The 13,180-nt window shown below is 37.1% G+C and overlaps 1 protein-coding gene across 1 annotated transcript in view; it reads right to left on the bottom strand.

Annotated features, from left to right (window-relative positions):
• LOC126204186 (cubilin-like) overlaps positions 1-13,180 on the bottom strand; it is a 1,516,445-nt gene that overhangs the window by 106,416 nt on the left and 1,396,849 nt on the right. The window contains exon 59 of the mRNA XM_049938590.1: positions 9,598-9,776. Coding sequence (XP_049794547.1) covers positions 9,598-9,776 — 179 coding nt within the window. The remainder of the gene's footprint in view (positions 1-9,597; positions 9,777-13,180) is intronic.

Here is a 13,180-nt window from a genome sequence, read left to right on the forward strand (position 1 = left end):
TAGTTGTGAATGTGAGCTTCTGGAGAGCATGCTGAGATAGTCCATGAATTTGCAATAAAAAATGTGTCCAAGTGGTGCACTGGTTAATGTAGCTGCCTAGTAAGCATGAGATTTTGGATTTAAGTCCCAGCTCAGTGCACATTTTCACTCTTCACCAGTGATTTCACAGAAAGTCCCATTGCAGCTGATATTATAAAGTTCCTTCCCTTCCCTTTCCTTACTCTTCCTTCATGCTCACTAATTTTAGATTCCCGCTGGAGGCTGAACGTAAATGTGCATCCACACTGAAGGTTGCAGCTTCACTGCTCATTGAGGTGAATCAATTGTATGAATGCATGATGTCTTTTATTTGAGACATGCCTTGATGGGCAATGACTGCACCACCTTCAGTGTCGGTGCACATTTCTGTTCGACCTAAAGGGGATATCTAGAATTAGCAAGCATGGATGACATGGATGGGGACTACAGATAGGTGCTGCTAGTTGTGAATGTGAGCTTCTGGAGAGCATGCTGAGATAGTCCATGAATTTGCAATAAAAAATGTGTCCAAGTGGTGCACTGGTTAATGTAGCTGCCTAGTAAGCATGAGATATTGGATTTAAGTCCCAGCTCAGTGCACATTTTCACTCTTCACCAGTGATTTCACAGAAAGTCCCATTGCAGCTGATATTATAAAGTTCCTTCCCTTCCCTTTCCTTACTCTCCCCTCCACCATAATTTACATAATATGTATTACAGCTGTGGATTCTTCACGATGTCTGTTCTTTCAGACATACCAGAAATGATGGACACCATACATTCATAAAATTTATAATTACACATGACCCACTGAAGTGCACACACAGGAACTACTCTTTCAGAACATATTACATTCACACTATGCCCTGGTTTGAATTTCTGCTAAGACTATGCACCAAAGTTGCCTCTATCCTCCTTCCACAATCTTCAAGATGGAATCAAGTACAAATTTTCTGTGTGAGAATTCCATAAATACAACTAAAGCTTGCAGTATAATATGTGTGGTGTATAACAACTCAGAGTGTTTGCACAATTTTGTTTTGCATAATTGCAAAGGTGATGGAAAAGCCTGTGCAGGAAAAGGAAAATGCCTCAATGAAGTCTCATCTTTTGCTTCCACTTCACACAATGATAAATTAAGCACAAATCAAATTCAGACCTATTCTACTGTGAAAAGCAATCAATTACAAATGTACTGTGCTCTAGATGCAAGTCTGTTTATTAGTGCATGTCCACGAATGGTGATCTGATGCACAAAGAGTGGCTATGTTGTATGTACTGTAAATAAGAGCTAGGTTGAAAATGGAACAACAGTTTTTACTTTCTGAGCAGTAAATTCACAACGGACCTAGCTTCCCTAGCTAATGTTATTTCAAACATCTGCCGAATTGAGTTGTGTTTGGATGTTTTAAAACCTATGCCTTCAGATCAAAAGGGTATATTCTAAAGTTGCCAGTTCTTTTCTAACATCATGAGCAAACAGTAGAACCCACAATAATCAAACATATAATGACTGAGACATAATGAACATCACTCACAGAACTATGAGTGAAGATTGGTCTCCCACTGCAACTGAAAACTCTCATTTACTGAAACATTTCTTTCTTTCCTGTATACTGTCATAAATATCTTTAATGAAAGTTGCCAACTGAGAATAAAATCCCAACTCCATAATCTAAGAATTCTGCTACGAGAATATTATGAAAACTCCTGACTATGAAAAATAAAATTAAAAAAGATGTAGAAAAGAAATAGCAACTGCTAAACAAAAGGCAAATACTAATTGCATTCTGAAGTCCAGTAACCAATGTGTATGAGCAAGGAGAATAGTCAAATCAGAAACTAGCTTCATAGCATAAAACATACATGTATTGCTATGTGCAGCTGAGCTTAATAACAGCTTCATACATGTTGAAAAATTTTCTTTGACTGGTGAAGATAATGCTGTCTGTAATTATGGAAATGCAGATATACTGCTCATGCCAAGGAAAGATAAAATGAACAAAACATTATGAACTTTCCAGTGGAAAACTGTTCATCCTAATGATATAATAGACTTGTCACTCAAATCAGCAATTGAAGAACATATGATGTCTATGTTTCCTCCAACTTTATCCTTAATGAGACAGTAGGTACATTTACTCTTCTCCAGAGTTTTCTTACTAACTACATGTTTACAGAAGGCACATTTCCAGATTGCTTAAAGTTAACCACTGCCTTGCCTCTGGTTAAGAAAGCGGACAGAAGCTCACCCAAAAAATAAAGACCTTTTGCAATAGTGCCAGTAATATAAAAAATAATTGAATTCATTCTCAAAAATGGAGCAGTGTGGAAATAAAAGCAATTGAACAGCAGTGATGAATTCATATTTAACCAAGAGGAAACATATGATTGTCATAAATCCAAACAAAAATCTAATGGTAGTCGTAAACCCAAACAATAATTTTTCAATGAAAAATATGGAACCTCACAATGCTGTGGTTTGGAACCTTTCCTGTTTATTATGTATGCAAATGTCTTATAGAACTGATTGCCAGTTGAAGCTGTAGTGTTTTCAGATGATACTTCATTACAAATCATATGGGTACAAATGTCATGGCACAAATAAATGCCTTCAATATGAAAGAGGAAACTCAGTATTTCAAGCATAAGAGATTAAAATTGAATTAAAATAAAACACAATGTATACAATTTTCCCTCATTATTCCTATTAGTGACCTACAAAATTTCAAGGAGAAATCAGCTGAACTATTAGACATTTAGGCATTCACCTACACAATAAGTTACAACGGAACATCGAGACAGAAAAAGTCAGTAATAAACTGTAAAACAGGGTACCTCATGATGAAAGTAACACATTGTCAATGAGGATCTCCTTCTTGTAGGTTACTGTACTGTTTTTCCATGAACATTTGAGATATATGGCAATACTCTGGGGAAATTATGCTGAGTCAAAGACTGTGTTCCTTTTGTAGAAGAAAGTTATAGTATGCATTTTTGGTTTACTTAAGTTATACTATGCATTTTTGGTTTACAAAGCACAAGTTATTGCAAATTATATTTAATTGAAAAAAAAAGCTGTTTTCATTTTGTACATACTCCACAAAAAACTGTATACAAAAGAGGATGTGCCAGTGTCAATGCTTATGGAATTAGAAAGAGAAACATGATATAAACTGAAGTGCCAAAGAAACTGGTATAGGCATACATATTCAAATACAGAGATATGTAAACAGGCAGAATATGGTGCTGCAGATGGCAACGCTTGTATAAGACAGTAAGTGTCTGCAGTCGTTAGATCGGTTACTGCTACTACAATGGCAGACTATCAAGATTTAATTGAGTTTGAACGTGATGTTATAGTGAGTGCATGAGTGATGGGACACAGCATCTCCAAGGCAGTGATGAAGTGGGGATTTTCCTACATGACCATTTCACGAGTGCACCGCAAATATCAGGAATCCAGTAAAACATCAAATCTCTGACACTACTGCAGTCAGAAAAAGATCCTGCAAGAATGAGACCAATAACCAAATGTCAGCATGCAAACCATTCATCAAAACATCATCAATATGACCTTTCGAAGCCAAAGGCACACTCGTGTACCCTTGATGACTGTACAACAAAAAGCTTTACACCTCACCATGGCTTCAACACGGACATTGGACTGTTGACAACTGGAAAAATGTTGCCTGGTCGGATGAGTCTCACTTCAAATTGCATTGAGCAGATAGACGTGTACAGGTATGGAGAAAACCTCATGAATCAATGGACTCTGCATGTCAGCAGCAGACTATTCAATCTGGTGGAGGCTATGTAATGGTGTGGGGGGTGTGAGTTGGGGTGATACGGGACCCCTGGTATGTCTAGGTATGACTCTGATAGGGACATGTATGTACACATCCTGTCTCATCACTTGCATCCATTCATGTCCATTGCATATTCCGACAGACTTGGGCAATTCCAGCAGGACAATGTGACACCCCACACATCCAGAATTGCTACAGAGTGGCTCCAGGAACACTCTTATGAGTTTGAACACTTCCACTGGCCACCAAACTCACAAGACATGAACATTATTAAGCATATCAGGGATCCTTGTAACATGTTCTTCAGAAGAGATGTCCACCCCCTCATACTCTTACAGATTTATGGACAGCCCTACAGGATTCATGGTGTCAGTTCCCCCCAACACCACTTCAGACATCAGTCGAGTCCATGCCATGTCATGTTGCGGCACTTCTGCACACCTTTGTGGGCCCTACACAATTTTAGGCAGGTGTACCAGTTTCTTTGGCTATTCAGTGTATATTCCCTTGTAAAGACTATCAAAAACCAAATTGATTTTGCACACAACATTGGAAAACTATTTTATCACAAAACACTGCAAAGTGTAAGGCAGCTGCCAGACAAATTCAGAATAGTATTTTAATCTTAGTTGAAAACAAAGGCATTCTATAAAACTGAGGAATTTTTATGTAATGGTGTAATTATTTAAATGACCTAATTATTTTAATATGGTTAGGAACTAATGCTATATGACATGATCTGTGTAATATTTAAGCATAAATTGTTTTACATAAGCAGTGTAATGTTCAAGTACAGATAGTACATATAAGGAGTGAAATGTTCAAGTGCCCTTTTTTTTATGTAACTGACATACACAAATTAATCATACGAGGGCTATTCAGAAAGTAGGGAACATTTCCATCTGATGCCACTAGGCATGTGCTGATTGTGTATATTTTGGAATGTGCATGCTTGGCAGCTCTGTCAGCATCCATCCGTGACAGCAGGAACATCTCTGCATGTCTAGTTTTTTTGATATTCGAATTTGAAATGTACACTGCAATCAAAAATCCCACCAGTTGTGAGGTATGGTCTGTGATACAGGTTTTGTTGGCAAAAAACCTAAAATCTATAGAAATTTATTGTGAAGTGTGCGAAGCATATGAAATCAATGTAATGAGTGAATGTTCCATCCAGAAATGGTGCATTTGGTTTAAAAATGGCCGAACCAACATTCATGATGAAGAGAAGTGTGGATGCCCGAACATTGTGACTGACAATCTTGTCGCTAAAGTTGGTAAAACAATTTGTGAATACCGGCGCTTCACAATATTGGAGCCTTCGCTTTCTTTTCCACAAGTTTCACGGACTTTGTTGTCTGAAATAGTCACTCAAAAGCTAGGCTACCACAAATTGTGTGCAAAATGGGTGCCCAAAATGCTTACAGAGCACCATAAAGAACAGCAAATGGGGGCAACGTTGACATTTCTGGAGGCCTACCACAAACACAGTGATTGATTACTGGATCAAATCATAACTGGTGATGAGACTTGGGTGAAACACATCAACTGCTAGACAAAATTACAGTCCATGGAGTGGGGGCACACAAAGTCCCTCCAAAAATCAAGAAATTGTTTGCAAACCTTGTCAGCAAGTAAGTTGATGATGACAGCATTTTGGGATAGGCAAGGTGTGCTTCTTATTGATTTTCTCGAACGTGGAGCAACCATAAATTCTGCCCGGTGCTGTCAAACTTTGCACAGGCTTAGAAGAGCAGTTCAAAACAAATGCCAAGGAAAGCCGACATCCAAAATTTTGTTTTTGCATGACAATGCCCGACCTCACATGGTAAACTGCACTAAAGAACTCCTTAAATCATTCAAGTGGGAAATTTTCCCTCATCTGCCATACAGCACCAATCTTGCACCATGCAACTTCCACTTGTCTCCGAAGATGAAGAACTGGCTTGCAACGCAGTGCTTTGATGGCTATACAGAACTCCAGGTGGACGCAACTCACTGGCTGAAGTCTCAGGTGGCAGAATTTTACGATGGAGGTCTTTCAAAGCTTGTCCATTGCTATGATAAGTGCCTCAGTGTGTTTGGTGACTATGTGGAAAAGTAGTATGTTAGCCGCTCTTTTAGATGTATACGTGTATGTGTTTCTGGTGCTTAGTTTTTTTTTTTTTTAAATGCCAAAATGTTCCCTACTTTCTGAATAGCCCTCATGTAATCTTATTTTATAAATTTTCTGTAAAGAAATCACCTGTATACTGACAATGCATCCTCTATACTGAAATAATTTTGCCTCCAGAGTAATAATTTTATTGATAGTCCACTTTCTCTATTCTCATGTATTTGTTGTTGCTGTTTTGTGATGCTACTTAACATATGTTGGGGCACACCGAGATCAGTACTGTGCACTGACAAAAAGATTCGCCTCATAAGAGTGTATTGCAGTCCAGTTACATACTGGATCGTGAGGAGTTCATGGGCACTCTGTACAAATATTCAAATTGTTTATTACTGTATACATGGACTGAAGTGTTCTTATCTGAGCACAGTATATTTTAGACACTCTTTGTAACAATGCCAGAGAACGAAAGTTGCTACTCACCATATAGCAGAGATGCTGAGTTGTGATAGGCACAATAAAAAGATTCACACAATCATAGCTTTCAGCCATTAAGGCCTTTGTCAGCAGTAGACACACATACACACACGCCCACACAAAGTCACACAAACGCAACTTGCACAGACGTCTGCGGTCTCAGAGAGCTGAAACTACTAGTTTCAGCTGCAGTCTCCGCTGCAGTCTGCTTAATTAATATATCTCTGACTAAGGCACTAGAAAGCAAGACTCCAGAAGAAGCTTGGAAAAACAAGAAGCTGGATCTTCAACATCTCAAAATATTTGGAATCTCTGAGAGACAATCAATGAACATGGGTGGAAAAAGTAATGAATGTATTTTGGTAGGAGACTGTGAACAATCAAAGGCAAACAGGCTTTTTGAACCCTCTGCTACAGAGTCATAACAATGAAGGATGTTAATTTGATGAAGGAACTTCTAAACAGTGTCAAGAAGAAACTGCGTCACAGGAACCTAGTCTATCATTTCTCCCACTGACAAAAAAGAAACAAAATGAAATAATGACTGAACTAGAAAAAATTTAATTGAATCTGAAACTATCACATCGAGTCAAGTAGTAGTTCAAGAAATAAATCAACTTCAGTTAATGCAAATAATGATAACAAGCAAACACAGCAACTTGACTTGATACGAAAGTCATCCAGAATTCTGAAGCCAAAGAAGCTGCATGAGTTCATAAGTTACCAGTCCAAACAGTCAACTAACATCAACTATTTGCCGCTGGGAGAAGCAATGATGTTAGAGAATCTGAAAACTCAATGAAAGCAATACAAGAAGAGTTACAATTTTACAAGCAATACAAGAAGAGTTACAATTTTACAAAGAGAACCAAACATGGGAGTCTGCTATTTTAGCTTCAGATAAGAAACCAATAAATGCAAAATAGGTGTTTAAAATGAAGAAAGGGCTGAAAGGCTCAGAAGCAAGCCCTGGATTATGATGAAATCTATGCACCAGTTATAAGATATAACTCATTAAGACATTTATTTGCTGTGGCTGCTAAAAATGATACTGACATTAATCATCTAGATGTTGTCATGGCTTTCTTACAAGCCGACATATAGAAGATATCTATGTGAAAGTTCCAGAAGTAGGTCCTATTAGAAAGACAGTCAGAAATACTGGTATTAAAAGACCAAAAAACGCAGTATATGGATTAAAGCAAGGTGGTCGCTGCTGGAACTTGAAATTAGACAGTACATGTTGAATCTAAACTTCAAAAGATCAACAGCTGCCCTTGTATATATTATAGAAATCAATGTTCAGATGCTTTAATAGTTGTTGTTCATGTGGATGATGTGATAATTTTAAGTAACAATTCACAAGAGAAAGAACTTATCAAAAACAGTTCAAGAGAAAAATTTAAACTGAAAGATCTAGGTGAAGCTACAAACTGTTTAGGTATCTGAATTAATAGGAACCACAAAGAATGTTATTTATTGATAGACCAGACACACTACATGAATCAAATTTGCAACAGATTTAATACATGATAGTGTAACCTAGTATCTATGCCGCTGGACCTATCAGTGCTCACTCATAGCACAAGACCAAAAACAGAACAAGAGCAAGAAGCTACGAAGAAAACACCCTATCATGAAACAATAGGAAGTTTACTGTATGCTCAGTTACAAACAAGGGTAGACCTGGCTTATTTGATCAGAATTATCAGCTGTTTCTGTAACAATCTGAGCATACCACAATGGCAAGCAGTCAAAAGGATCTTTAGAAACATAAAACGTACCAAGGATATGAAGCTATTGTTTTCTAAAACAGAGAACTGCCATCTAATAGATTACTGTAATGCAGACTGGGCCATAGATCCAAAAGCAGGAAGTCAACTATAGGATATCTGTTTAAATCTCAAGCAGCAGTAATATCCTGGCATGGTAAGAAACAGCCAACTGTAGTCTTGTCCACAACTGAGCCAGAATATATGGCCATCAACTCAGCATGTCAGGAGGCTCAATGGCTTTGAAAGTTTCTGTTTCCACCATCACACGACAGGGCTGATGTAGTTATTGAAAAAAAGCATTGCCTGTTATGGGCTGCAAATTTTCGGTGTATTACCTATTAGGCAATTTATTATGAGCAATACTCAGGTAACCTATATGTAACATGTTGCAATATATATGTAACATACAAATCAATACAACAGCTCATATGCAGAGCCACTTATTACACACTAAAGTGATCTGTATAAAATGGGAACAGAATGCTTACAATACTTGTGGGAGAAGAGTGACCTCCTCATCCAGATCTTGAAGGCTGAAGACGTCACCTAGCCCGTGTCAGGTTCTGACTTGTGGCACCTTGTGAATGTGATATAGATTACGTCACCACTCTCCCAGCCATTTTGCTGCCTTTCCAGACTATGGAGGCGCTACTTCTCATTCAAGTATCTCATCAATTGACACATAATGGCTGAATGCACCCTGTACCAGTATACCCACCAAGGACAGATTCTTGGCGGTGCTGGGAATTGAACCCACATGCAGGCATCTACACTGACTGCTAAGATACAGAGTTGAAGATTTATGGGAAACCATGTTCAGTATAATTTCTGTATGTATTTGACAACTAAGCACTGAGAACTCACACTAGTTCAAGCATCATCATAAAACTTAGTATCATGATACGTCCATAGGCAGACTATTTTTCTTTCCTTCTAATGCTTCTTTTTAGTGAATTGCAGCAGAGGCAACCAAATCCACCACATAAAGAAATGCTTTCACACCTATAACTTACATACCTTCACAGTCTGGCTACTGTGATGGCAAAAGTGCAGTGGACACTGGATTTCAGATTACCCCCCTCCTTCTCTCCCCTCATCAGATTTTGTCCCTATTCATTTTAATCTGTTTCTTTATCTCAAATAATAACTTAAAGTCAAGAGACAACTAACTATTTGTATATTATGTAGAGTTGGAACCAATTTTTTTCTAAAGCGAAGAAGGCCAAATTTACAAAAAACTGTGTTAACCATAGTTTACCAATAACAATTCCAGACTGACAGCATGGTTAAAGTACCTATAAATCAATAATGATTTATTCTGTCTAGTTATTAAACATTTTCTGTATACAAATTTAGTCCACATGTTGAAACAGTATATACTATTTTGTTGATGATAACTACTTACTATACATAAAGATGACTTCAGTGGTAAAATTAGCTGGTGGCTGGTATGAGAATGTGATGGAACTGGCTGTCATTGAGTTGTTGGTAGATGAAATAACAGGAAGAGCATCTGTAAGGTTGGAACAGAAAAGCCCCAGGCGGTTTCTGGTGTCTGTAGCAGTACCATCATAGACTTCCAACCTAAGATAGAACAGGGCAAAAAATAGTAGTTAAAGAAACCTGTTACAGTACACTCACCTAAAACTTTATCATCACACATCACAGAAAGGATTTTTGTCAATAAAGGTGTATCCACAAATTGAAAACATCTCTTCACATTCTGACTGCATGTAATGTAACAAATAAAATTATTAGCAGAATCATATTAGAATATGCAAATGTAAATTTTAACATGAGTCATAATTATTCTACATCACCAAATTCCATGGCAGTCTGTGAAAACCTGAGTGAGATCACTAATTTTCTAATTGTATATAAAAGACAAACTAGTCATTCCTAAAATGCATATCTGAGAATGCAAAATATTGTTATTAAATGGCCTACCTATTTAAATTTACTTAACTGCAGATCAGATGATTTATCTCTTATTTTGCCTTATGATATAACCCCATTATTAGTCTTCCCTTTTACTATACTGTTCCAGCTTTGTGTCACACAACATGAACCACAACAGGTTTCAACTTCTTAGAAACATATCATTAGATGCTATGTTTAATAGGAAAGGAATGTGGCAAGTAGGAGAAATACTATGGAACTAAATTACAAACTCAAACAACTAAATACAGTGGTGCATGCAAATAGAAGTTGATTTGATGTTTTAAACTAGTATCTTAGTACTTTAGTATTCCCTTTTGTTCTTTCTTCTTAAAAATCTTATCTGATGAGTTTATAAGAAACTGAAACCAGTTATACAATATGTATCCCTTGAGGCTGGAAAAAATACACTGCTTGACAAAAAGGTGAAACACTCAGAAGGTGAAGGGGAAATGAAGGGCAAATATCATTTGATGATGAGTTTATAAGAAACTGAAACCAGTTATACAATACGTGTCACTTGAGGCTGGAAAAATCCACTGCTTGACAAAGAGGAGAAACACTTAGAAGGTGAAGGGGAAATGAAATCAAAACTAAATGAGTTGTGAGTTTAAGTGATGTTATGTCAGTTATTACAAAATTAAGTCAAATTTATAAAGAACATGGTATAATAAGCCAACTTAACAGTGTGACACTGCACCCCCTTTCGCCTGGATGCATGCAATGAGACAGTTGGTAAGGGTGTCAGCAAGCCATTGTATCCTCTCATGAGACAAGCTGGTACACGACTGTTGTAGCTGGTAATTGACATCTTGGATACTGATGTGGGGACAGAGTTGATGTCCAGACTGGTACTACAAATGTTCTATCAGGGACATAGCTGGTGATCTTCTTGCCCAAGGGAGTTCCTAAAAATCAAGCAGATAGATCATAGAGACATGCCATGTGTGGAGTAGCTTTATCTTGTTCAAAAACAGCACCAATATACTGTCACATGACAAGTAACACATGACATCACAGGATGTCCATGACACACTGTTGTGCAATCAGAGTTCTCTCAATCACTATCAGCTGTGATGTAATACTTGATAGCTTTTTGCACTATGAGGCTAGGAGTAACACTACTGTGCCTCCTCAAAACATTGGAGAATTGTTACCTCTCCCCAGGTCACTGCTATACTCACTAACTATGGTCATCCAGTGTATCACAGAATGGTGATTCAGTCCTGAGCACAATGTGATGCCATTCATCAGTAGTCCATGCTTTCTGGTCACAGCAGTAGCATTCCAAATGCAGCCATGTGTGTTGTGTCGGTAGTAGCTGCCTAGGCATGGGCAGTAATTCCCTAGTCCATCTTCTGCTAGATATCATCAAATGGTGCAAGATGACAGAGAATGTTGCAACCCATACAAACCACTAACACTTATTAAGGAGAACAGAATACAGTGTTTTAAGAATAAGTTTAAAGAGGTGGTATGGGATGGGGTATAAACAGAAAGAGATGCTAATGTCAAATTCAGTTTATTCCTTAATGAATACTGTCAATATTAGAAAGTAGTTGTCCTAAAAACCCAATTAAAAAACAAATAGACCATGGATAACCAAGGGAATTAAACTCTCGTGTAAGAGGAAGCGGGAAATTTATATAAGAGGCAGAATAAGTCAAGATCCACTATCACTTGCATATTACAAAAAATACTGTAATATTTTAAGGAAAGTCATTGAAATGTCCAAAAGCTTGCATATTCTGACAGAAATAAATGGTGCAGATAATAAGATTTAATCTGTATGGGAAACTGTCAAGTGGGAGACAGGACAGCCAGTCAGTACACAGGTTACTGTAACAATCAAACTAGATGAAATGTTGTGACTGATAATTCACAAGTTGCAAGTACATTTAACAATCACTTTCTAAATCTAGCAGCTAAGGATTAAATGGTTCAGTTGAAGAAGCAAGAGAATACATTAAAAATGTTAACATACAAAACTTTAAGCAACTAGAAGTAGCATCGACTTCCTTAACTGAAAGTAATAGAATTATAAAAATTCTAAAAAACAAGAGCTCATGTGGTGTTGATGGAATTTCAAACAGAATTCTGAAAAGTTGCTCTAACTCAATAAAAAGAAGTGATGTACCCAAGAGTAGTCTCACATTTAAGAAGAAACAATTTACTTAGAAAATCATGATTTGGATTTCTGGAGGGCTGCTCAACTGAGAATGATATTTGTACATTCACCCACCAAACATTAAAAGCCTTAAAGACTGAAATATTGTCAGTTGGTATTTTTTGTGAAATTTTGAAGGCATTTGATTGTGTAGACCCTGTTACATTATAAGGAAAATTTAAATCTTATATGGTTGATGATTTTATACCACACTGGTTTGAATCATACATAAGAAACAGGATGAAAAAAGTTGTTTTGAATAATTCACACTGTGTTGGGAAGATAGAGTATTTTGGTGACTGGGAGAAATCATAATGGGAGTTCCACAGGGTTAAATTTTGAGTCCACTCCCATTCCTTGCAGGAATTACCTCTACACTTAAGTTACCATCAAAAATTTCATCTCCTACTGCAGAAGATGCCATAAGTAGTTGTAAAGAATAGCAGTTAAGATTATTTGAACCCTAACTAGAGGGAAATATTCAAAAATTGTACCAAAAATGTGTAGCAATTAATTTTGGGCCAAGGTGCCACATACACACCAGAATTCCTGTATTCTCTAATCACACCATCATTTTATGACTTGCAAATAATAATACTCCCAAGGTAATGGAATTTTTAAACTTGCTCTGCTGCTTCATTATTGCTCTAACTTGTTCAAGTCCTCCTAATGGCATCAGCTTTGCTGTCAATGTGGAAATAAGATCATACTCATTTCCTACTTTCAGAAGCTGGTATCTACAAGTGGTTGACCATCTTCTGTTTTATCCACAATAACATGGTCATCTCAAGGGTAATTGCTTCTAGAGTAACATGATTTATTTTAAGAAGTTTAGCTATTTATACAGGAAAATTATCAACATATAAATTACAGGGAGTTCTCA

The sequence above is a fragment of the Schistocerca nitens genome, chromosome 9 (assembly GCF_023898315.1).
Source record: "Schistocerca nitens isolate TAMUIC-IGC-003100 chromosome 9, iqSchNite1.1, whole genome shotgun sequence".
Lineage (NCBI taxonomy): Eukaryota > Metazoa > Arthropoda > Insecta > Orthoptera > Acrididae > Schistocerca > Schistocerca nitens.